The sequence below is a fragment of the Trichechus manatus genome, unplaced genomic scaffold (genome assembly GCF_000243295.1).
Source record: "Trichechus manatus latirostris isolate Lorelei unplaced genomic scaffold, TriManLat1.0 scaffold00105, whole genome shotgun sequence".
Taxonomy (NCBI): Eukaryota; Metazoa; Chordata; class Mammalia; order Sirenia; family Trichechidae; genus Trichechus; species Trichechus manatus.
The window spans coordinates 2713079-2741000 of NW_004444041.1; the positions used below are offsets into that span (position 1 = coordinate 2713079).

General features: G+C 36.5%; 1 protein-coding gene across 3 annotated transcripts in view; it reads right to left on the reverse strand.

The window, feature by feature from the left end:
• Positions 1–6369: 6369 nt before the first annotated feature.
• CFAP299 (cilia and flagella associated protein 299) overlaps positions 6370–27922 on the reverse strand; it is an 807700-nt gene continuing 786147 nt past the window's right edge. For 2 of the 3 annotated variants that reach the window (XM_004383110.1, XM_004383109.1), the window contains one exon: positions 6674–6924. In XM_004383110.1, coding sequence (XP_004383167.1) covers positions 6829–6924 — 96 coding nt within the window. In that variant the 3' untranslated portion in view covers positions 6674–6828. Of the gene's footprint in view, positions 6925–27922 lie in introns of all 3 variants that reach the window. The other variant, XM_023737602.1, reaches the window with a different exon arrangement.

The window sequence follows — 27922 nt, forward strand, 5'->3', positions numbered from 1 at the left end:
GGAAAACAAAATTGATACTTATCCCTAGGCTCAAGCATAACAATTATGAGGATGGCAGAGGCCCCAACCATGTTCTGTTCTGTTGTACATAAGGTCACTATGACTCTACATCACGTAACAACAACATCCCTGGTGAAGCCTCAAGAAAACAGAAAAGCCAGATCCAACAAGCCAGGAATAAACATATACTTCCCAAAAAAATAAAAGTAATAAGTCAAGAATCAGTATCATGCTTAATGGTTCATAACCAAGTGTGTTTCATATAACTAGTTTCAAGTGATTTCATACTAGATATTTCTTAGGGTATCTGCCAAACTTATAATAGTTCCTTCTCTCTGGGAAACAGACCTTAAGACATAGGGTGGACCTCAAGGTGTGATGTCTCTAACACGTGACCCTGACAATAGGGATGTACACCTGACCCTAGTGTGACCAATCAGGCTCCCCCTCCTGAGAATTTGAATTGAGAGACAGACACCGGGGAGTAGTTGAAGCTCAACTTTATTATTAGCAGTCCTTGACAGGGACACTCCCAGAATTCCTCTGTATCCTTTCTTTCCTGAGTCTCCATTGTCAACTCTTCCTTGGATTCCAGTACATTCTTCCTCGTATTTAAATGTGTGAAACTTCTATTTTGTGGCTTGCAGAACAAAAAACAGAACAAGACAAAACAAAAACAAACTCAAGTAACAGAGACATTAAAAGGTCTTCCATGGTGAAAATGGGGGTGAGGGAAGGTATTGATCAGTGGACAATTTGTTTGGGAACCTAGATTAAACAAACTTAAAGAGCTCTCTTTATTTTGGAACATCTCAGAGTCAATAACATGTTACATTGTTGAGTCTCTAGGAGAAAGCCATAGTGTGCAAATTTACAACCTTACTTAATCACAAAAAACTTTTTTTTTTTGCCAGACGGTAGAGCAGAGACTATTAATGGACTAGCGTATCACAAAACATACTTTGAGAAGCTTCCCTACTGGCATTCCCAATAAACCAGCAGCAGCACCACGATTTAATCTGGTTCTGAGAAGTCTTGGCCAATATAATAAGATAGAAGTGAAAATAAGACATAAGTAGGTGAAAGGATGAGCTAAATTGCCATTATTTGCATCCAATATGTACTTATAAAAACCTTAAGTTATCAACTGAAAAGCTTTTGAGCAAACTCTTAGTAGTAAAGATAGGTAAAATATAAATAATCAAATTCAATAGCATTCATATAGTATTTACAACAATCTATTAGTAGCTATGGAAACTTGGTGGCGTGGTGGTTAAGAGCTTGGCTGCTAACCAAAAGGTCTGCAGTCCAACTCCACCAGCTACTCCTTGGGAACTCTATGGGGCAGTTCTACTCTGTCTTATAGGGTCGCTATGAGTCGGAACTGACTCCACGACACCTAACAACAGCAACATTAGTAGATATAATGGGAGGAGGAATCCATTCACATAGCAACAGTCACAGCAACAGCAATAAAAACGTAAGATCTCTTAGATTCCTTTTATTTCAAGCTGGTGAATTTCTTGAGGAAAGCAGTTATTCATTATTGTGTCCCTGGAGGAGTATCAGGCTCACAGTGGGCCCTCCGTAAATGAATGAGTAGATATTCCCTTTTAATTGCCTTGAGATTAAAATATTGACGGGTATCTACTGTTCTAAATTATATTGCAACACAGTAAAATACAATAAATGCAATACAGTAAAACTGAAGAGGCTGGTCAGATAGCAGGGGATTTTTGACTATATGGTTGCTTATCTGTAGTAAATTCTATTATAAAATAGGAAGTACACAAAGAGAAGACTCATCCAGTCACTTTACCACTGTTGATTTTCTTTCTGTTTATATCACTGGTAAAAAGAGCAAGAATGAATGGCTGCTCCAAAGACTGAGGACCCCAAACTTTTCCCCTTTCACTCTCCAACACCCCTTTCCCACTCCATTGAACTGGGTGAGCTGTTTTGTCACAGAATCACCCACTTTTATGAGACTTCTCATCCATCCCCAAGGTTCTCACAGTTGCTGTAATTTGGGGCAACAGAATTCTGCCCAGTCTGGCCACTTTAGATTTTGGTGAAGAAGGCTGGACCCCTGATTGGAGTTGAGTCTAGTACCTTTTCGAGGATTCTAGACTTGTGGGAGGGAGAAAACGAGAGCAGGAAGAGCAAGGAGAAGAGATACTGGAGAAGCAGAGAGGCTGTTTTGCAGAAGAGAAAATAATGCTGCACAGAAAGGAACAAGGAATACAGACATGAGTAAATAGAGAGTTTAAGTCTTTGATTACGATTATTCCTGAGATGTAGACATATTCCTTTCTTTGAGTTCTTTGAGGTACCACTGTGTTTCTTAATAAAAGTTCAAATGTGATTTCTCTCACTTGCAACCAGAGTCCTGAATAATACACCTAAAATATCAAACGATTGCAGAAAATTACATTTAAATTGCACATCTATTTTCTTAAACTTAAGGAGTCTATAAATAGATCAGAAAAACTGTAAGTAGAAATCATAGATTTTCGGACTCGGAAGGGATCTTTCAAGGGCCAAAATCTGGAGAGAGAAAGTGATTTGGCTAACGAGAAACTTCAGCTTGCCACAAAATCTGGTTCTTAATGCCTTTACTGCGTTGCCTAATTTCTTGTTTCATTTCCTTTCTGTTGGCTAGCTGATGCTTTGGGCCCGTCTCTTTGGCCCACTGTTGTTTTTGCTGGGTCACATACCACTCTTTTTAGCCCTTGAAGTGGCATAGTCCTTTCTTTCCTTGGTCCTGCATTCAACTGTTGTCTTCAGGCAAGAATTTCTTTCTTCATGTATCCTGGTCTCAGATACGACATTTCTCTGACAATGGCTCTCCCTTTTTTATAGCGTGAAAGTCACCTTAATGAGCTTCCATGAAGGGAAATTCCAAATCTTCTATAGTTGCATTAATGTGATCTTAGAACTGTGATTAAAAGGCAAGGCAAGATTTGAGACATCCATTGAATACAATCAGATGTCATTTAAATATTTATAGGAGTTATGACTCTGCTGATAGGGAGAATATGAAAATAATTCAGAAATGGAATGAGACAGTAAGTGAATTCATAGAATATCAATCAACCTGGGTGTGTGTTGCAAAAAAAAAAAACAAAACAAGCTAAAATCAAATTAAAAAATAAAGAAATATGAAATCTGAATATAGGGTTCTTGGACAGCAAGACTACTCTCACTTGAAAGACATGATCTTGGAATCCTCAGAGGCCTAGACTTGGCTTAACATTGGCCAAAAAAGTCTGATCATGAAAACGATGTCCTGCATGTTTGTATCTCCACATTCCATAACCTATCCAGTCAATATTTATTATCAGTAAATCAGTAATTTAAAAACGCTATGATGATATAATTGATTCTTAAATGGAAAACCTCATTAATTTTAGGAATAATCTGTAAATGTATTGATTATTTTAAATATTTGTACTAAAAGATATAAAATAGTTATAGAAAAGAGAAGCTGGTATAGTAGAAGATAAATAAATCTAACAGATAAGCCTTACAATTCCAATTTAAAATGAAAAATTGATTAATTGATTCAGACTTATGATTTTATGTTGACAGTTATTAAGAAAGTTTTGTAAAACATTGAAACATTTAAGGTAATTTAAGAGTTATTATATTTATAAATTTATTAGTATAACAAGAGTTATTTACATGTATGGGAAGGCTTATTTGTTAGTTGGAAATGTGAACTATTTAGAAAATTGAATATATTCAAGTTTATAAATGAAATTTAAAATGTTTAAAGGGACTTAATTAATTAAAATACAGAAGAGCCTGTAAAAGTGATTATTAAAGTTTGGTTAAATCTATGTACAAAATAATAAAATCTATACATTTTATTTAAAGTTTGTGGAACTAGGATATCAAATTTATAAACTTAATAAATCAAATACTTATTTTATTTCTAAACAATTTCAGAGTTACAGAAAAGTTGCAAGTCAGTACAAAGACTTCTTCGTCCCAGAAATATTTATGAATAATTTGCCAACCTGATGTCCCTTGATTCCCAGATGCTTTACTGTAATTTCCTATAAACAAGGACATTCTCTTATATCACCACAATATAATCACCACAATGGGGAAATAAACATTTTTATATTACTACTATCTTATCTTCACCTTTTTTCCCCATAATGCCTTTTGTAGCATAAGGATCCAACTCAGAATCATGTATAGCATTTAGTTATTATATCTCTTTAGTCTCCTTCAGTCTGGGACAGTTCCTTAGTCTTCCCTTCACTTTCATGACCTTGACTTTTGAAGATTACTGGTCAATTATACTGTGTAATGTCCCCCTCAGAATTTGTCTGACTTTTCTCGTGATTAGACTCAATTTATGCAAGTTTGGCAGGATTCTCATAAAAGTGATGCTGTGTTCCTCTGTTGTATTTTATAGGGTGAGGCATATTTCAGTTTGCCTCATTACTGATCATATTCTTTTTTAATGTGGTATCTGCCAGGCTTCCCCAGTGTACCTCTGTAATTAATAGCTATGTTGGTGGGGAGATATGTAAATATCCTGTTCCTCATCAAATTTTCAATTTATTCTTTTATATGCATCAGTATGGACTCATGGTTTTTTGTTTTATTCCTGTCATTATCATTATTTACTTTGTTGACCAAACTGTCCCGGATTTGTCAGTGGGAACACCTTCAAGCTGGATTCTATGTGCTTTTGACACAGAGCCAAGCAAGGTTATGTAATGATTAGTTTGCGAAAATGTTGTCACCAGAGGCTTGCAGGAACCTAACCCTCTGTTTCACCTAGGAGCAATGGGTTAGTATTTGTTAGTTCGGTGTTCACGGTGACTTTATAGAACGTAACTAACATCATTCTTTGAGAATTTCTTTGCTTTCTGGCTCAAAAAGATGCTTTTACTTTTGTATTTTCCCTTCCTTAGACCTGGAATCAGTCATTTCTTAGCGGATCCCTTGTTCCTCGTGGTGAAAAATGATATTTGGAAACAAAGATCTGAGTACTACAACTATTCATTGCTGTTTGGGTATTGTTGCTCCTAGGCTGTCTCAGTAGACAGAATAAGGGGATATGTATGGACACACACATTAACATCTGTAGTTCTGTATCTATTTCTATGTGTCAAAAACTATGAATCCACATCAATGCATCCATCTCCAATTTAACACTACTCCACTCACCCTGCTTGGGCTCTGGCACCTGGTGCTAGGTCACCACCTCCCACATGAATATACCTTCCTCTCCGCATTTGAACTCTGACCCCTTCTTTGGGCTCTGCTTCTCCTGCAGCCCACACTGAGCAGATGTCTGCCTTGCTTGGCTCTACCTAACTGTTTTATACTAGATTGTTTAAAAAGGGAAAAGAAGGGAATGGGATGGGGAAGGGGAAGAACCAAACATTAATTTTAAATGCTAAGTTGTTTTCGTTGTTGAATACCATTGGGTCGATTCTGATTCACAGTGACCTTAAATGACAGAGTAGAACTGCCCCATAGGGTTTCCTAGGCCGTAGTCTTTATAGGAGCAGATTGCCAGGTCTTTTTCCTGCTGAGCAGCTGGTGATTTTGAACTGCTAACCACTCAGTTAGCAGCCTAGTACTTAACCATTGTGCCACCAGAGCTTAGCCTCTGAATAATCTCTTTTCTGCACAAAAGCCACCTGCAGGGATAAGTTTATCTAAAATCTTTTAGTTTCCTTTAGAATTCATGTCTTCAATTTTACTGTCATAGTGTTCATATTGTCCAGGCACTTACATATATTAAACATTTCCATTTGTTTTATACATTATCTCATGGGATATTTCAGAATTTATTTACTCATTTAGTAACTTTTGAAAAGCTTGTATTTATATTTCCTTTTGCTTGTCCTCTAATTTGGGGTACATTTTCAATGATTTACAGCCAGAATGTTCCTTAGAAGTGAGGATGGTGAAACTTCATCTTGCTTACTTTGGACATGTTATCAGCAAGGACCAATCCTTGGAGAAGGACATCATGCTTGGTAAAGTAGAGGGTCAGTGAAAAAGAGGAAAATTCCCAATGAGTAGGATTGACACAGTGGCTGTAACAATGGACTCAAGCATAGCAACAATTGTGAGGATGGTGCAGGACCAGGCAACGTTTTGATCTGTTATACATGGGGTTGCTATGGGTTGGAACCAACTTGAAGGCACCTAACAACAATAACATCAATGATATTGAAGTTTCTGGGTGGTGCAAATAGATAATATGCTGAGCTGCTAACCAAAAGGTTGGAGGTTCAAGTCCACCCACAGGCACTTCAGAAGAAAGGCCTGGTGATCTACTTCACGGTTTTCAGCCATCGAAAACTGTGTGGAACAGAGTTCTACTCTGACCAACATGGAGTCACCGTGAGTTTAATTGACTCAACGGCAACTGGTTTGGTATCTATTTTAGGAGATAGCGCTGCCACATGACATCAGGTTTGGTCCCTAGATTTGACAATAGTAGAACCTGGAACATTATTGTTTTGGAAAACCTGAGCTATGAAATATGATACTGATTACTGTATCTTTGAAGTAGCAACAAGATTTTTCTCCCATGAACTATTGCCATCTGCCTCAGTGTTCTGGAAAAAATAAAAAATAAAAACCTCAACTGAGATTAAGAAGCTATCTGTATGATAAAAAGACAGTCAAGATAACGGTTTTCTTTCTAATTTCTTTGTTAACTTTTATTATTTTAATTAGCCTTCCAGCTACGGGACTCATTTATTATTCTAATTTGTTTCGGGTGACTGGAGACTGGATGCATTTAAATTTACCAAACAATCAGGGAACCATCTGACATGTTGACAGTTAGACCTTTCTTCTGGAAATGTGGTCAAAAATGACAACTTGCATGTAGAGGTCTGTTTGGATAGACATTCTAGTAGAGTTGTCACCTGGTGGAGTCTAAAAGACATAAATTACATTGTTAATCAGCCAAGTCCATGCAAATAATTGACATTAAATGAATTTTCTTTTTGCTTCAATATTGTAGGAAACTCAACAAAAAAGGCTGAGGTCATGGAGGTAGTTAGGAGGTTTTCTCTGGGGTAGTGATGATTCTAATTAGGAGCTTTTAGGCTCTGGGCGGTGGCATGACTGAAAATATCTAGGATCAAAGCAGCACCTGGGCTCATTGCTTGTCTAGACTCTACTAACCCACATGAGTCACCACCTTTGCAGAATTCCCAGGGGTAATTACGGGGTAAGACGTGAAAAAGAATTCTATCTTGATTTCAAATTTGTCAGATAGAAATGTATCACAAGTTTGGAACTGGGTCAGACTAGTGGAAGTTCCTGTCTGTTCATGGAGGGCTTCACGAAGAGATTTTTACCCGTTTCAGAGCTACCTGTTCTGTTTTTTTCTTTTCCAAATTACAATCTGTGCGAAGGGATTTAGTTCTTTTACCTTTTTTCAGGACAGTCTCTCATATTTGCAGGATCTTAGGGAGGGCCTATGGAAGCAACGATTTGCTAATGAGGTGCAGATAAGGAGAGAAGAAAGAAATTTTGTCACACAACTGTTAAGCACTGGGCTGCTAACTGAAAGGTTGGTGGTTCAAACCCATCCAGTGGCTCCGTGGGAGAAAGACCTAGTGATCTGCTCTAGTAAAGATTATAGCCAAGAAAACCCTATGCGGCAGTTCTACCCTGCCATATGGCGTTGCTATTGGTAGGAATTGACTAAAAGGCACTCAACAACAATTCTCAAACAGAGAAGAACAAAGATGCTAAAAGAATTAGAAAACATCTATTTGCAGATTCCATATTTATGAATTTGTCTATTTGCTAAAATTTATTTGTAACCCAGTTTTCATGAACTTTGCAGACATGTACAAAGCAGTAACATATTTAAGTCTCCTGATGAACATGTTTGCAGCTGAGGTTGAACAAAGTGAAGTTCTGCCTTCTTGTTTCAGCTCTCACAATGTAAACAAGTGTTCTTTTTGCCACGTTTCTCTCATACTTGTGCTTTTTGTTAGTGACTTCACTATTTAAAACAGCCTCGAAATGTAGTACTGAAGTGCTGCTATCCAAGTGTTCCTACGCGTAAAAAGGCTATGATGTGCCTTAATCAGAAAAAAAAAAAAAAAAAACCCCACTGCCGTGGAGTAGATTCTGACTCATATCAACCCTATAGGATGAGGAGAACTGCCCCATAGGTTTCCAAGGCTATAAATCTTTAAGGAAGCAGACTGCCATATCCTTCTTCCTCAAGAGGTGGTAGGTTCGACCTTTCAGTTAGCAGCTGAGTGCTTTAACCACTGCACCACGAGGGCTGCTATGATGTACCTTAGGAAACAAATACATGTGTTAGATAAGCATGCTTTATAGTGCTTTTGGCCATGAGTAAGCTCAATGCTAGCGAGCCAACAATATATATTAAACAAGGTGTCTTTAAAGAGAAACATACATTTTATGTCTGTGTGAGAGTCATGGATATGCCTTTTTGAAAAAAATTGTAAACATTTTAGAGGTTTCAGTGCAATAGCCAATGGAGTCACCTGAGAGCTGAGTAATCTGCATTGTTGAAGGCTTGCGCCTCATGGGAGGCTTAAGCCCAAGGTCTTTTCTTTGCGAAAAGTGATAAATTCCAAGTAGCAATAGAACTTTAGCTTTGCTGATTCCCTATTTCTTCACATATTTATCTTTTTGCTTTTTTTTTTAGTCTTGTTTCTAGTACTTTTATAAACAATAAATTACTCCCTAGTAGTAACAGCTGTTTAGGAAGTTGGTTTTATGGCCTAACCATTTGCTGATATCTGTAAATGGATTAGATTTATTTTGAGTTGGGTGAGAGACTACAGTGAATGTGGTTTGTTGGTAATTTTCTTTGTATATTTGTCTATTTTGAGATCAAATTAAGAAGTTTGTGCCCACCAGGAAGGAGAACAGCTCTTTGCTATATGGACTGGTGAGTTGTTTTTTTTTTGTGATTCTGTGTTTAAATTTTTGACATGTGGCTGATGTTTACATACAAAGCTCTCTCTGTGTTTGTGTATCTATAGGCTTATTTCACAGGTTTTTACTTCTTGTTGTACTAATGAATGAGATTTAAAAATCTCCTAAATTAAAGGAACTCTCATGTGATTGGCCTCTGGAGGCAAATATGTTCTTTTATAAATGAAGTATTAATAAAATTCCAAGAAAATAAGAAAATCAAAGTTATGATACTTTAAATGTGCTATAATTAAAGTTATTCTTACAGAAACTCAGAAACATTTTGAAGATGTAAGTCCATGCAATTAAAGTAAATCTTCAGTAACTGAGAATAGTGTAATAATTTTGGTTTAGTACAAACAGCTATGTCTTCTCTAATTTATCAGTTTTAGGTATAAGAGTATATTTTATTATACTTGGATTTTTTTTTCTTAAACTTATAAGTTTTTCTTAAACTTTTTTCTTGGTTTTCTTAAATTTAAACTTAATTTATTGATAAATTAACATTACTCCTACAAAATATTTAAGGTAATGAAAAATGTAAATTTGTATTCAACTAAACTGAATCATTATGCTGACAACTTTATTTCAATAGTAACTGTGTTTTTTAGTAAATTAAATTTAGTCAGCTTAAATATAATTCCCAAGATCTTTAGGTAACATAAAACCTTAGACTGACATTAAGTTTAGTTATATAATAAATACTCATTTGATCTATTGATAATTTCTTACTAGGATAGAATACTGAAATTTTAATGCCTAATTGGTTATTGGAGCTCTGGTGGCCCAGTGGTTAAGAGCTGCTAATCAAAAGATCAGCAGTTTGAATCCGCCAGCCTCCTTGGAAACCCCACGAGGCAGTTCCACTCTATCATACAGGATTGCTATGAGTCTGAATCAACTCAACGTCAATGGCTTTAATTAATTATTAGGCATAATTTTAAGTACTTTTGCTCACCTCCTGTGGAAAGTTCATATCTTTGGGTTATAGTAACTAACGTATTCATTTTGTCTCTTTACAAAGATATAAAGGGAATGTACACGGTTGTTGCATTGTGAGCTTTGATAGTCTTTTAAAATGCTTGTGAAAGACAGTTCTCAATTATCTATCTCCAGCTTTCTCTACGAAATAGAAACTGGTTAAAAGTTATAATTAATATGTATGGTGAAACTACACTTGGAACAGCAGGGACAGAATGATCCCACTGTTTGTGTATTTTTGCGTTTCAAGAAGAAAGTGATTTTCAGTTTTTGTTTTTTTCTCCATCTCAGGACCACTGTACAGTCTTGGGACTTACTGAGGACCCCAAAGAAGTTCTGTGTATGTGGTTTATAACCATGAATATTTACTATATTTTAAGTTGACACTGAGAAATTTAAAAATAGCTACTTATTGATTCATTTGACTATAATAATGATTAATGCATTGCATGTTAACAGAAATAACATCTTCATATTAATATGAAAATTGTTTTTATTCCCTGGATCTCTGAGTACTACTGTGATATGAAAAAGCAAAATGAAGGACAAAATTTGGAAGGGAAATTAATTGGCCTTGCTTTATAGTGCTTGACTCTGAAAGAAAGCTATGAAATGTGCTTAAACTTTAGTGATGTTTGCCCAATCTTGATGGGTTTGATTTGTTGGTTTATTGATAAATTCCTTTGCTTATTATATGAAAGGAAATTTTTTAAACCTTCTGTGTAATCTGCCTGGATTTTGGAATCTGTCTCTTACAAGAATAATTATCTGAGCTTTATGTTGATTTATTATATCCTAGATTATTTAATGAATAAGAAAACCACAAAAGAAAGCAAAGAACAAAGATTCCTCACTTACAAAAGAGCTAAGGGTCTTTATAATCATTTATGCTTGTTTTTAAATATTTTATTTAATTAAATAAGTGATCATTTAAGTAGTTAAATGAGTATTATTTCTTTGGCACCATGATCCCATCTTAATTGTTTCTAAATATCCTCTGCAAACTTTTAATTTTTGCGTTTCCATAATTTTATCTTAAATATAGAGAAAAATTAAATTAATATTTCAAGATATGGTCTACACCTAAAACTGTCTTTGAGATTTCCCAGAGGGCCCTGGAAAAATGACAAAGATTTATTCTTTCACTTTTGAAAAGAGGTGCTAGAAATAATTAGGTTTGTTTGTAGAATTCCATTGGAAAAGTTGCCAGATCAGAAAAGAAGTTCAGCCTTATCTAGGTTAAATTTGTGTAGGTATGGTATTAAGATAAATATTCCAGAAATTGATATTTTATGGGAAGTCCTTGGAGTTTTGTCATTGCCCTTACTGTCTTATAAATGTGTGTTTACACTCAGGGCAAACACTAATTGCAACTCTTAGGAAATACTTCCATCAGCTTTTCCTATATTTATCCGAGTACTGACAGTGCTTTGCCTGATGATATTAGATAATAATAGTATAGTGTTATCAGTCATAATTTTAGCTGTTATTTAAAACATCTATTGGCCATTAACTTTCTTCTTTAATTTGTATCTAGCATCTTCTAAGCCAGGGTTTCTCAATGGAGGAGAACTGAGAATTAGCCATGAAGTTTTAAAAAACACAGCTAGGTCTTAGTGTAGACATACTAAATCTGTTTACTTGAATTTTTTAGTGTAAGGAATCATGCCTCAGGATTATTTTAGGTCATAAATCAAGAATTTTTCCTTTATAAAATATTTTCATCCATTTTTTTAGTCAGACATAGCATTCACTGACTTCTTTTAAAATAGGTTTAATCATTAGCTTTAGAGATCTTTTGTCTAATTTTTTTTAGAGTAGATTTATTATCTTTGTTTTGTTTGCCACAGAAACAATGAACTTTTTTTGTCTGTTGCATTATTCTTATTATGAACCCTCATCAGACCATTCACTTTTGAAAATTATCAATTATACATTAATATCAGTCATTTTAAGTACCTGTCATAGACAGAAAAGGAGACCTGGTGGCACAGTGGTTAAGTGCTGAGCTGCCAACAGAAAGGTTGGCAGTTTGAACCTACCAGCAGCTCCGTGGGAGAAAGATGGTGAGTCTGCTTTTGTAAAGATTTACAGCCTTGGAAACCCTATAAGTCAGTTCTTCTCTGTCCTATAGGGTTGCTATGTGTCAGAATTGACTCAACGGCAGCGGGTTTTTTTTTTTTTAATCATCTACAGATAGTATTGTTTTACTCCAATGTTTCCCTGAAGTTTGTGTTATAGTTTACAGGGCAGAATTTGTGTCTTCAGCAAAGAACAGTCTCAGAATATCATGGAAAAGGACTGTATCAGATACTTCAAATTATTACGCTTCAAAACTGAGCTGACATCAGTTAGACAACTTTCAGACTGTACCATCAGTGGACTGAGTTAGGATTTCCAGAACCCATTTTAAGCAAAGCAGAGGGCTGCATATGACTACTAACTCAAGATCCAGTGGAGTGGGAAGTAATTATAATAGGACTGAATGAACTAATGTGAGAGATTTTATTGTGGCTATTTGTCTGGAATATTGTTGATACTGTTTTAATGTTCTATATTGCAGATATATAAGAATGTTCTATATTGCAGATATATAAGAAAGTTCTTTCTTTTTCTTCTTAAGCAATCTATATGGAGCACAGTTCTACTCTGACACACATGGGCTTACCATGAGTCAGCATCAACTCTAAGGCAACTGGTTAACCCATAGCAATTTAGCAGACTTTGCTATTGTAAACTGAAAAAAAAAAAAAAAAAAATTTAAAATGGTATCTGGGTCTCATTTACTCTTCTGCTGTTGTTGTTGTTATTAGGTGGCGCCTAGTTGGTTCCAACTCATAGTGACCCTGTGTACTACAGAATGAAACCCTGCCTGGTCCTGCGCCATGCTCACAATCATTGGTACGCTATGGAGCACAGCTCTACTCTGACACACATCGGTTGCCATGAGTCAGTATTGGCTCAACAGTAACTGGTTTGGTTTTGAGTTTTGGATGGTGCAAAGTGTTAACACACTCGGGTGATAACCGAAAGGCTGACAGAGTTCACCCTGAGGCATCTCCGAAGTAAGGGCTGGCAACATACATCCAAAAAATCAGCCACTGAACATTCCATAAGGCACAGTTCTACTCTGACACAAATGAGGTTACCATGAGCTGGAATCGATTCAATGGCAACTGGTTAGTTTGTTGGTTTCTTTTAACCAGGATATAATTGTAGAAGTCGTAAAACCAAGGTCTTTCTTGGAATGTCATATTTGAAAACAATGCTCATTTAATCAGTTAAGACTAGCCACTTAAAAAGAACCAACTTTGACTTTTCTTGTGGAGACAATTCCTAGAAAGCCCTCCCAGGAAAATTGGCCTAATTCCAGGTAAGGTTCCCAGAATAAATATACTATATATAAATAACCTTAGAATATTTGGAGGACTTTGAGAAGAGATGAATTGACCCAAATTTTTAGGTATTGCAGGTAAAATCTGGTGGAGAGAGTTTCTTAGGCTTGATTTCCTAGCCTCAGGATAACACATAATAAAACCAAAAAAACTAAACCCATTGCCATCAAGTTAATTCTGACTCATAGCAACACTGTAGGACACAGTAGAACTGCCTCATAGTTTCCAAGGAGCGGCTGGGGGATTCAAACTGCCGACCTTCTGGTTAGCAGCCAAGCTCTTAAACACTGTGCCACCAGGGCTCCATAATACATGATAGAGCATTTTAAAAGTCCAATTTGAGATTCTCTATGAAAACTTCCCTCATCTGTCAGTTTGTGGCACTGTGGTGGTTTCAAGATTGGAGGCACCAGGATTGGAGGAAAACTCACTAACAACTTGCTGTTTGCAGATCACACAACCTTGTTTGTTGAAAGTGAGGAAGACTTGAAGCACTTACTGATGAAGATCAAAGACTACAGCCTTCAGTATGAACTACACCTCAACATAAAGAAAACAAAAATCCTCGCAACTGGAGCAATAAGCAACATCATGATAAATGGAGAAAAAATTGAAGTTGTCAAGGATTTTATTTTACTTGCATCCACAATCAATGCACATGGAAGCAGCAGTCAAGAAATCAAATGACAGATTGCATTGGGGAAATCTGCTGCAAAAGATTCCTCTTTAAAATGTTGAAAAGCAAAGATGTCACTTTGCGGACTAAGGTGTGCCTGACGCAAGCCATGGTATTTTCAGTGGCTTCATATGCAATGAATAAGGAAGATTGAAGAAGAACTGATGCGTTTGAATTACGGTGTCATCAAAGAATATTGAATAGACCATGGATTGCCAAAAGAAATAACAGATTTGTCTTGGAAGAGGTATAGCCAGAATGCTCCTTAGAAGCAAGGATCGTGAGACTTAGTCTCATGTACTTTGAACATGTTATTAGGAAGGACAGCCCCTGGAGAAGGACATCATGTTTGGTAAAGTAGAGGGTCAGTGAAAAAGAGAAAGACCCTCAATGAGATGGATTGGTACAGTGGCTGCAACAATGGGCTCAAACATAATGACGATTGTGAGGATGGCACAGGACTGGACAGTGTTTCATTTGTTGTACATAGGTACACTGAGTCAGAACCAACTTGCTGGCACCTAACAACAACAACATGAAAACTTCCAGACAGAATTTAATTTAGTATTTTTTCAAAACTGTATGGCATTGGAGTTTACAAAGCAAACTTCGAGAGTCCTAAGTGGTATGATAATACTTTTGCTGCATCTATATAAATAATCAGGCAAACCTAATGAGACCAGACTTATTTTATGATAAAAAATAATCTTTCTTTGAAATTATTCTGATAAAGAGGGGGAAGGAAAGACTATGAGAGACTTTGAGATGGGCAAAAATAAAGTAGTGTATATCTTGTCTAGCTCACTCATCGAGGTGTCCTCATTTTTGAGCTATGTCACAACTTTGTAAGTTGTAGAAAACTGATAATCATGCAAATAATTCTTATCTATAGAAATGCAAAGTAATTGCATTTAGTGGAATGCAATTGATTTTTGGCCTGTGGATAAACTTGTTTTACATCTATTTTAAATTCATTTCAGGATTTCTTATTCCCTTTTCATGACTCTGCTCTTTGAATTCTCCTTTGAATCAGTTGTAACATCTTACAAAAAAAAAAAAAAATAAAAAACAAAAAACAAGCCAGTTGCCCTGGATTCAATTCACTTATGATGATTCCGTGTGCATCAGAGTAGAACTCTGTTCCATAGTGTTTTCATGGCTGTGATCTTTCAGAAGCAGATCACTAGGCCTTTCTTCTAGGAGCCTCTGGGTGGGATTGAACTGCTAACCTTTGGGTTAGTAGCCTAACATTAACCATTTGTGCAGCCCAGGGACTCCTAACATTTAATTGTTGTTAACTGCCGTTGAGCCCGCTCCGACTCGTAGTGACCTTATGTATATAGTCCTGCTCCATTCTCACAATACTAGGTATATTTGAGCCCATTGTTGCAGCCATTGTGTCAATCCATCTTGTTGAGGGTCTTTCTCTTTTCACTGACTGTCTTCTTTACCAAGCATGATGTCCTTCCCCAGTGATAGGTCTCTCCTAATGATATGTCTAAAGTTAGCAAGGTTGTCTTGCTATCCTCGTTTCTAAGGAACTATTCTGGCTGTACTTCCTTCTTCTGGCAGTCCATGGTATAGTCAATATTCTTCATCAACACCATAATTCAAATGTGTCAATTTTTCTTCAGTCTTCCTTTTTTCGTTATCTAGATTTTGCATGCATATGAAGCTGTTACCACCTAGGGCATGGAGGCCCTCTGGACTCAGTGAGTCCTTGTCTTTCTCTTGTAAGAATACATAGCTCTAACAGGTTTATTTTACTTGTGACAAGTAAAAGGAGTCAATGGGGGCTCATGCCTCTTCAAAAGGCTGATTCAAAGTGGGGAAGCAAGGCTAGGGCTTATATGGGTTCGGTGGAGACAATAAGCAATGAATAGTCAGTGGGTTTCTTTGAAGGGGCGGGTCCTCCTCCGAATGGCGGAGCATACTAATTAGGCTGCGGACACATCTGGAATCCAAGACTGAACCTGCCTATATTCAAGATGGAGTCCTCCCAGCAGCCCTTGGCATCACTTTATTATGGGATGTAGCACAGGCGCACTGATCTTCTGCACTACATTGCCCAAGGAAGGTCAAACAGCAGTCACACCTTGCTCTTCTGTGCATGTGGGACCTGTAAAGGGGGAAGGGACTAGAAAAACACTAAGGAGGAGGTAGTAATTCACAGGTTGTTTTAACCTTATCTCATGTTAACAGGATGTGGTTCCTGTTTATTCAACTTCTAGGTGGTAGTCTTTTCACAGATCTTTTATTCCACCAGCACAGTTAATCTTATCTGTCTCAAGGCTATCAAAAATCCTATAGCTTGGGTCAAGTGCACCTTAGTCATTAAAGTGACATCTTTGATGTTTAAGATTTTATAAAGGTCTTTTGAAGCAGGTGTTCCCAGTGCAATACATCATTTGATTTCTTGACTGCTGATTTCATGGGCACTGACTCTTGATCCAAAGTAAAATGAAATCCTTGACAACTTCAATGTTCTTTCCATTTATCATGATGTTGCTTATTGGTCCAGTTGTGAGTATTTTTGTTTTCTTTATTTTGAGGTGTAATTCATACTGAAGGCCGTAGTCTTTGATCTTCATCAATAAGTGCTTCAAGTCATCTTCACTTTTGGCAAGCAAGATTTTGTCATCTCCATATATCAATTTTGTAACGAGTCTTCCTCCAATCCTGATGCCATGTTCTTCATATAGTCCACTTTCTCAGATTTTTTTGCTCAGCATACAGATAGAATAAGAATGGTGAAAGGATACAACCCTGATTCACACCTTTTCATTAATTAATGAGTTAAATAAAATCTTTAACACACGTTAATTTTATACCTATATGAGAATCACAGTTCTACTTTCTTTAAAAATTTGTTCTTTATCAATAGTTAAGAGGCGAGCTAAAAAATAATCACACATAATAATGGCAATAACAGCAACAACAAACAAGTCTACTAGTTGAGAAAACTCAATATTTAGAAAACTCTCATTTCAAATTCATAGCAGTATAAGGACCTGCAAAAAGACTTCTGCCTAAAGTCATTAGTAAGCCCCAGGAGAGATGGGACTCCAAGTCAAACATAAACAATAATGATTAAAAAGAGATAAGTGAAATAAGATATTGAGATAAGATTACAAGTAATAACAAATTATTGAAAAATAATAATGGATGGAACAAAGTAAAATTAGACTCTAACCTTACTCCATTCACCAAATCTTTGAAGAATTATAGATTTAAATATATGAAGAAAACAATAAAAAGAGTTAGAAGAAAGTATAGGTAAATGTGCAATCTTACTATGGTAATCTTTTTAAACATAGTCACAATGGAAGAAATCAGAAAGAGAAAATCAATGATTTGTACTACATGAAAATTTAAAAATTTCGCATGCCAAAAACCATTATAAATACTAAAAAAACCTAAATTTTAATAAGTCAGTAAAAATATGATACTTGTTGCTCTCAAGTTGATTCCGATTCATAGCTACCCTATAAAATATGATAGTCAAGGATTTTCTACCTTTTATATATAGAATACTTAAAAAATAAAGGAAATATTACCCCACTAAAACTGTATAGAAAAGTGGGTAGAGGACATTAACAATTATAATAGAAATACAATATATTAATCTGCATATGAAAGAAATGTCCATCCTCACTAATAATAAAAAATACAAATTAAAATGACCCCAGATAAATTTGGACTGTAAAATTAGCAAAGATTAAAAAAAATATGTCAAATGAATAGGGCATGGTGAATGGGCAGTTTTAAAATATACACGTATAATTGTAAATTGATATGGTCTAACTGCAAAGCATTTTGACAATATCTCTCTAAAGCCTTTACAAAGTAAAGTAATCTCCATTTTAGGAATCCATCGTAAGGTGGTGGGGGATGAGGGTAGAATCTTGGTTGTAGACAGCAGTTGTTTAAACTTGGGAACAAACATAAGTCAACCTGAATTTTCATTAATGGGAAATTCTTTTGTAAATTATTACTTCTTCACAGTATGGAAGATTATCTATCTTGTTTTACAACTTGCTGTTTTTACTTAACTGTGTATCTAGGACATCCATTCACACTAGTACATGATTTAGAAAATAATATTTGGAATCATTGTTCCCTGACCTTGAGCATGGAGAAATGTGCCCCAGCTGAGACTGGGTCCTGGCAGACTCACAAAGACACGTCAACTGGGCCCTGAGATAGACAACAGATGGGACAATCTCAGAAATTATCTTAAGGAAGTTTTCACAAAAGGGTAATCAAACCAAACACAAAAGATTTCCCACTTTTTGTCTCTTTCTGTTAGCATTTAGTGAATAGAAATTTGTTGGACCAGTGAAGACCCTCCTGTACCAATGATTGTTAAGAAAGATGATTCAAAATGTAAGATCACAATTTCTATCCAATCTGTGAAAAGGTGACGCTTTCAATGATTCTACCCATTTTGTGATGTTGATAAATACTGAAGATTCTGTAACCTTCCTCGGATTCGGGCAGACATTCTATCTCTGGCAGCATGCCTGTCTGCTTCCCACTTTTGTACTTTTGAATATATGCTGAAAAAAACTTACTTTTTGCTTTACTAAACTTCATGGTGTTTTTCCTCTACAACAATTAATGGTGTAGTCTTCCAGGATTTCTGAAGCTACAAATCCAGCCGACTTCGAGGAGACCTGGACTGGGGAGCAGAGGTGGGCAAAGAGAGGTCCTATCTTCTGGACCTGTGCGTTCCCACTCCATGTCCCTTCGACATTGACAAGGTGAGTGCTCTTGGAAAATGAACCTTTGCTTATTCTTTTGTTGTTCTCTTTCTCATGTTTTCTTAAGTTTTGTTTGGCATATTTGTTTGTAAAACCGGTTGATTGATTAAGGAGAATCTTTCTTAGATTTCTGCTTGATTGTCTGGTTAAGAGTGACATTTAGTAACTCTTTAAGTGAACTGCAGTTTAGGCCTGGATTCGGGTGTTTTAGACATTAAAGAGGTAATTCTATTGTCAAAGAGCTTTGAGCCACTGTAAGCTGCAAAAAAATTCGGGCACGGGTCGACCAGTAAAAGCCATTAGGGCGGTCGCTGGTGCTCATCACAAGCATTAAAATCTCCTGTGACAGGATAAGCTGGTCACGAGGCAGGCTAGAACACCTGCCTGCCACCCACAAGAAAAATCTTGTGCAACGAAGGTTCACATTGGTCGAAGCAAAACACTGTCCAAACCCTGCGGCATTCCTCATTAGGTTTCTTTTCTGTGTCTCAGAGAAAACCTGGAAAATAGTGCTCTGTTTTGAAATCTCTCTTTTCCCCCTTTTCCAAATTTAAAATGGGAAATAAGCAAGAGAAAAGTAAAATTGACTGCCCACCATCCGGCACACCCACTGCCTATATGGTAAAGAATTTTGGCCCTCAATTGGCAAGGTATTTACAAAAACGGCATAATTTAACAAAAGAAGAGGATTCATTACAATGGCCTAAATGGGGGACTTTTGAATTGGCCAGATTAATCTTTTTGAAAGGCAAATTAGAAAGGGATCAAAAATAAAGCAAATCAATGGGAAATATTTTTTAACTGGTATTTTGAATCCTTGAGAAGGCAACAAGTGAATACTTTTTCTTCAGTTCAGGAAAACATTGCTAAGCAATCACAACAGATCTTGGCATTGGAGAAATGTCAGGTAGCGTTACTTGATTCCTTAAGGAATAGAACTCCTGTGGGTATTAAAGAAAATGGAAAAGACTCAGGGAAGAAAATAGGGAAAAGGAAAAACCTGCTTCCTTCTATCCTGATTTGACTCCTAGCTCTCTTTTAGACGAATTACTTTTTCATTCCAGTGATTCACTGAAAATTGAGTCTCTGTCTCCATTAATGCTTTTGGTAGTTAGACAGCCTAAATTAGCAGGAGGATCAGTGGAAGTAACAGTAAACCCCTGGTCCAAATCTGAACTCAGAGCATTCGTAAAAGACTTTCGTGACCCTCGTGAAAATCCTCAGAAATTTTACATGAATTTATTATCTTGACTAGTACCTATGAACCAGGTCCTTTGGATTTGTATAATCTGTTACATATGCTACTAGGTTCAGGAGAAGCAGCCAGATGGATGGCTGAAGCTCAGTGGAAGGACCCAGAAGCAAGTTTAATCTCAAAATCAGGGGTTACAGGGAAAGAACTGAGAGATGAAGTTCAGGCTTTGGTTAAGAAATTGATAAACGCATTTCTGAAAGTTTTTCCAAAAAAGGTTGATTGGGCAAAAATCCAGGCTTGTAAACAAGGAAGGGGAGAAAATGTATATACTTTTATGGATCGTTTCTCCAAATTATTTGAAGAACATTCAGGTTTAAAGGCAATTATAAAAGAACATCGGCCTGTATTCAACTCCATGTTTTTAGGGGGCCTATTGCCTGGATTAGCAGCCTTGGTAAAAAGACACCATTTAAATTGGGAAAAAGTAAATCCTTCAGAATTGGTTACAGTGGCTTACACATTGGATCAAACTGAAGAAGATAAACATAGAGAGAGTGAGTCAAAAAACAGAGAACAGAAAAAGAAGTTGATGGCTTTGCAGTTATATCAGCTACAAAGTAAAGGCAGTAATGATGGAATCCTGGCCAAGGGACAGCTTCAAACAAATAAGCTCAAAACTGAGCTAACTTGTAACTACTGTAAGAAGCCTGGTCACTTAAGAGGATTGTTTAAGACTTAGGAATAAGCAGAGGGTTACTTCCTCAGCACCTCCATTACCACTGCAATGACGGTGCTCCGAGGATTTAGGGGTTTTTGCCATGGTTCCTCTCAACAGTCAGGAAGAGACAACACTTTAAGTAAATGAGGAACCTTGCACCTTCCTGATTGACACTGGGGCCATGGTGTCAGTGATAAATCCCACTTGTTTATGAAACCCCCTCCCTCAGAGCAACAAAACTTCTAAAATCATGGGAGTTTCAAATGAAAAACAAATTTTGCCTCATTCGGAACCAGAACCAATATCTTTAGGACCCATTGATGATTTACATCCATTTCTTCTCAGCAATGATACACCTGCTAATCTATTAGGGTGAGATTTATTATCTAAATGGTGATGCCATATACAGTTTACCGATAGTGGAGAAATTCTACTGAACTTTACTACTTCAGGTGATTCAATTACTGAGAGAAAAGTAGAGGAAACCTTGTGTTTTATTCAAGGGTTAATAGAAGTAGAAGAAACTATAGAACAGGTTCGGGGGGAGAAAAGAAATTAGAGCAAGTATCCACTGCACTTTGGGCAAAGACAACCACAGACGTAGGAAAAGTTGTCAGCTGAACCTATTCAGTGCAAATAGGTACTTCTAAACCTTTGCCTAGAATAGCTCAATAACCACTAAAGCCTGAAGCCATAGCAGGGTTAGAACCTATTATCCAAGAATTCCTTCAGCAAGGTCTAATTATACCATACACTAGTCCTTGCAACACTCCTATTTTTCCAGTAAAAAAAGCAAATAATAGAGGGTGGAGATTTGTACAAGATTTAAAGGCCATAAATAAGATTACAATATCTAGATTCCCTGTAGTTCCTAATCCTCATTTACTCTTAGCCCAGGTACCAACCAACACCATATGCTTTACAGTTATAGATCTCTGTAGTGCTTTCTTTAGTATCCCTGTTCACCAAGATAGTCAATATTTATTTGCCTTCACCTGGAAAAATTGACAATACACATGGAGAGTTCTCCCACAAGGATTTACTGAAAGCCCAACTTATTTTTAACAAATGTTGCATTTATTTTAATTCATCCATTTCAATTTAAACATGGATCAGTGTTATTGCAATATATAGATGATTTCATGGTTTGCTCCAATTTGAGACAAAATAATGCTGAAGATACTATTCTGTTATTACAATGTTTAGCTTTTAGAGGGCATAAGGCATCCAAAGAAAAATTACAATTTGCCCAACCCACTGTTAAATACTTAGGACATCTTATTTCAGCTGAAGGTATTTCCATAGACCCAAAGAGAAAGGAAGCCATATTAACTTTTCCTCTGCCTACCACAAAGAAACAAGAGGTTTTTTAGGTCTTTGTGGATATTGTTGAAATTGGATTCCGAACTTTTCATTATTAGCCCAGCCCTTATATCACTATCTGAAAAAAGAAGTAACTGATCCTTTTACCCTTTCTGAAGAAGGTGTAGAAGTGGTACGGATGCTTCAACAAGCCCTTTTAACCACTCTTGCTTTGGGTTTTCCAAATTATGCTTTGAAATTTTCTCTGTATGTAAATGAGCAAAATGGGAACGTTTGTGGTGTTTAAACTCAGAAACATGGAAAACATCAGAGGCCTGTAGGATACTATAGTCTTCAGTTAGATCCTGTTGTTGGTGCTTATCCTCCATTCTTAAGGGCAGTAGCCGCAACTACTCAATTAGTAGAAAACAATGCAGATACAGTTCTAGGTAATGGCTTAGATTTATTTGTTCCGCATGCAGTAGCTGCTATTCTCAGATCTAATTTGACTCAGCATTTATCTGCCAGCAGGCTAACCTCTTATGAAGCCTTATTATTGACAGCCCCAAATATTCAAATACATGTCATTAAAGCTTTAAATCCAGCTACTTGTTTCCCTAAAGAAGGAGTACCACATGACTGCTTTGATTTGACAGATCAACTTCTGACCCCAAGAGGGGATATTCAGGAAACTCCTTTGGCTAAGCCTTGTTTAGTTTTATTTGTAGACAGTTCTTATTTAAAACCAGATCCCACTTCAAGCAAATATCAGGGAGGATATGCAGTGACTACTTCCTCAGAGGTATTGGAGAGTGGACCTTTGCCTCAGGTAACTGCGGCATGAGGTGAGTTAGTAGCTCTTACCCAAGCTTGTAAATTAGCAAAAAATCAATCTGTGACCACATATACAGATTCAAAGCATTGCTTTGGTTTGGCACATGACTTTGGGATGTTATGGAAACAGCGAGGATTTTTAACATCGGGAGGATCTCCCATTAAAAACAGGAAATATGTAGCTGAACTTTTAGATGCTTTACTGTTATCTTCAGAAATAGCTGTGGTTAAGATACGAGCACACCAGTCAAAATGACAGCCTCGGACTGAGGAAGTAATTGGGAATGAATTAGCTGATGCTGCAGCCAAAAAAGTGGCTGGTAGAAGGACCAAAAAACCTAGCCTAAGTTTATCTGAAAATCCTTTAAAGATAGTCAAACAGAATCTATTGAGACTATGACCTCTCCTAAGCTTATACAAAATCAAAAATTAGAAATGCAGAAATCTACCAAGTCCCTATTTTTAATTGAGAATCCTAGTTTAGAAATATTAAAAGGGTACCAAAAATCGGCCACAGAATCTGAAATAATAGAATGGAGAGTAGGTAAATGCCATTTTAATACAGAAACTGAATTGTGGCTAGGCCCTGGAAACAGGATTGTTATTCCTAAGGGAATATATATACCTTTCTTATTAGCCTGCTTATTAGAATTTAGGGAATGATGGATGAAGATTTAATTTCATTCTTATAGAAATGTTTTTGGGGAAACTTTGTAAATGCAGCATATTATTTGTATGACAGACATGATACAATAGATAGACTTCTATTAATGTATGAAAGTATAGGATTAGATAATTATCGTCCTGAATACACCCATTTTGGAAATGGGGAAAAATGTAAAGTTAGTTGGGAATGGAAATCAAGCTTGCCTCCACCATTAATAGAAGATCTAGAGAAAACAACAGATGCTAGGTGGCATAGTTTACCCTTACCCCAAAAAGCCACACCTCCTTCAGAACAAGATATATGGGAAAAGGAGGGATGCACTCTAAATTTTGACACAGATCTTTGGATCGGACCTGATCAAACTCTGGTCCTGCCAAAAGAATTACATCTTCCTGTAGTTTATAGTCTCCACCAAGGAGATCATTTAGGAAGAGATAAAACTCTACAAAAAATAAGAAAATACTACCAGGGTCATTTCTGGAAAGCAGTGAATGAAGTAGTGAAAGATTGCACTATTTGCCAAAAATTTAACCCAGGGAAAACTTTTTCGACTACTCAGGGTCGATATCCCCTTCCTACTGGACCCATGACTGAGTGGCAAATGGATTTTATACAATTTCCCCCAGTTCAAAGTTATAAGTATGTTTTAGTTAAGATATGCAGATATTCTCATTGGGTAGAAGCGTTTTCCTGTCGGAATGCTACTGCAACCTTTGTTGCTAAAAAATTGTTAGAAAATATTCTTCCTATGTGGAGTACTCCTCATACCCTGTGTAGCGATAGAGGTTCTCACTTTATTGGCCAGATTTTGGCAGCAATTTGTAACATTTTTCCAAGCTTGCGTGGATTACTCTGTCCATATCATCCGCAATTGTCAGGATTAGGTGAAAGAACAAATGGAATAATAAAAGTTCAATTAGCTAAGCTTACTGCTTCTTTAAATTTAACATGGCCTCAAGTGCTTCCAATTGTAATGATGAATCTGCGATCTACTCCTTTTGGTCCTCACAAGCAAATCCCATTTGAAATAGTCACTGGACGTATTATGCCTCTTCCTTATAATGTTATAATTCCTGATTCAATTTGATCTCAAATAGTTTGTTAAAGTATTGTCAAAGCTTAATACAGCATGCTAAAGCAAATGATAAAGTGATGAAACATGCTTATGCTCAAACTCCTACTCCTGATTATACAGGTTATCGTGCCCAAGAACCTGGTGACTACGTATATTGGAAATGGCACCAGATAAAGGACTCTTTAGAACCGAAATGGAAGGGTCCCTATTTGGTTTTACTGACAAATTAATTTGCTGCAAAATTACAGGGTGTAAAATCCTAGGTACATCTCTCCCAATTAAAGAAGACCAAGGTTCCTGATTGGGTGATCGAACCGGCAAGAGGTCTAAAGCTGAAATTCAGATGCCCTCCCAAAATGACCACCAACTTACCACCTCCTTTGGATGAGTGATTCAGAAGTACAATTTAGATATTTTGTTATTTATTATATTCTTTATCACTTAGCTAATCTATATTAAGCAATTTTGATTTAAAATGATGTTGATTGTTTATTTAGTTACTCTTTTATTTGTTAGAGGAATAGATACTTGGAATGAAAATGCTTGTGTCCGATTATCACAGTCTGTAGCAAGTGCTGGTAATTTAACACAGCGGTGGATTTGTCCTCAAAACCCTCATTCTGTTAAAGAAAACTCTGATCCTTTAGCATCCCTGTGTTAAATTATCATTTGATTCAACTTCCTACTATAAATTCTAGTAAAACTTTAATCCGTGCCATTAAAGTTAAGATATGGATTCCTCTGTCTGTAACCCAAACATTACCTATACCATGCTTTAATATCACTTCTGTCAGGTTAAATGACTACTTGTGTGATACCCAGTTACTCCAAAGATATCCTCATTTGCCTTGTAATAAGGATGGACATTGTATAGAATTATATCAATACCCTCTTAGAGATTTAAGTGATTGGTATGAGGAGTGCTATAATAAGCTAACTGGAATTGTCATCCATAATCAGTTACATCGTCTTCATGATTATAGTAATCATCAATGTTGGAAAAACCTTACGTATATAGAATTACAACTAGGAAGACTATCTGTGACAATTCTCTAATGGAGACATGGTTGTCACATGCAAATTTTTCTATTCCTTCTGTTTCCACTGGACAAACTTTGTGCGCTCCCTATGGATATATGTTTCTGTGTGGTGGATCCAATTATTCTGGATTAGATGATCCCTTTCCAACTGACAGTGAATTTACATGGGTAATCTCTTGTTTAGATTCCTGGCGAATGCATGGGCAATGCGCTTTGGGAACCTTAGGATTACCTTTAGATATTCAGAATAATGATGCTAGTAAATACTGGAAAGGTAATGGTAATTTGTTATCAATTGTAAAACGAGAGTCAGAAGAAAGCCCATTGGTCCAATGCTCAGTGTGGGGTTGGTCATTTCTAAGAGCTTTAATTCCTAGTTATGGTATTTTTGAATTGAAGAAATCTTTAAGAAATTTATCAATTACTATGGACAAATAGCAGATGAAGTTGCTAGAGAGATGGAAGCACAACAGCGATCTCTGACGTCATTGGTCAAGGTGGCATTAGACAACAGAATAGCCTTGAACTTTTTATTAGCCCAAGAAGGTGGAGTCTGTGCTGTAGTAAATACCTCTTGTTCCATTTGGATAAATAACACAGGAGAAGTAGAACAAGATATACATAGAATTAGACAACAAGCTACTTGGTTACACACTGTAACACCCTTAAAAACACCAGATCTATTTGGTTGCTTGCCATCAGGAATAAGTACATGGGCTAGATCACTACTGCAAGGGATAGTAATATTCTTGGGTCTGCATACTGATAGTATTAGGTATAATAAGATTTATCTTCTATTGTCTTACACACCTAAAAGGCAAAAGAAGGCCTCAGGCTAAAATGTCGATGTACATTGAGTCGGCTCACTCTAGCAATGCAATTGATGAGAACATCACTCTTACTTAGTAACTTGGTGAAGAACCAGATGGTATCTGGTGGAAAACCAGTACTGTGAGTTTAAAGAGCCTGCCATGGCCACCATCTAGGAACTCGACCAAGTGCAAGTATTGATCATCGATGTGTTATCTCCAATGTCCTATCAAAACGAGGGAATGATTTAGAAAGTAATATTTGGAATCATTATTCCCTGAGCATGGAAAAATGTGACCCAGCTGGGGCTGGACCCTCACAGACTCACAAAGACACATCAACTGGGCGCTGAGATAGACAACAGATGAGACGATCTCAGCAATTATCTTAAGGAAGTTTTCACAAAAGAGCAATCAAACCAAACACAAAAGACTTCCCACTTTTTGTCTCTTTCTGTTAGCATTTAGTGAATAGAAATTTGTTGGACCAGTGAAGACCCTCCTGTACCAATGATTGTTAAGAAAGATGATTCAAAATGTAAGATCACAATTTCTATCCAATCTGTGAAAAGGTGACACTTTCAATGATTCTACCCATTTTGTGATGTTGATATATACCGAAGATTCTGTAACCTTCCTCGGATTCGGGAAGACACTCTTATCTCAGGCAGCATGCTTGTCTGCTTCCCACTTTTGTCCTCTTGAATATATGCCGAATAAAATTTTCTTTTCACTTTATTAAACTTTATGATGTTTTTCCTCTACAACATACATCAATATCAGTAAATAAATGTAGCTTTAACACACTTTTAAACTGCTGCCTGCTATTTCACTGTGTTGATATATCATAATTTATTTAACTGCTGCCCAGTGATGAACATTTAGATTATTTCCAGTTTTTAATTATTACAGTGGAAAATGATTACCCTTCTAAGAACATTTATTGTTTCTAAAGTAATAGGCCACCAGGAAGCAATATTGATTCACTGAGCACCCACTCAGTGGCAGGCATTAAACACATTCTCTCATTTAATTTTCTTAAGAATATTTTGCAGAGTGGAGGTATTATCTTCCCCATTTTACAGATGAGAAAACAGGTGGAGAAGTACTCAGAATGGTTAAGTAATTTGTCTTAATCACAAACTGATAAGATCTATGTAACATATAGTCCCTCTTAAACAGCTTTTTTCCCGCCTGAGCCCTCCTGGCTATTCCCCACCACCTTCACATTTGTCCTGTAGTTCTTCCAGCCTTTTTCAATTGCTCTCAGGTATTTTTGGGAGTTCTTAGGTCTAAAATCTCATGTTGGATTCATTAAGGATCTTTGGAGGGTCTTTAAATATCCTAAAATATTATCATCTACTGATACTGCTACTCTGTGCATGTGGGCATTTTTTTTAAAATTTTTATTTATTTATTTATTTTATTGTACTTCAGGTGAAGGCTTACAGAACAAATAGTTTCTCATGAAACAGTAGTACACATATTGTTTTATGACATTGGTTAACA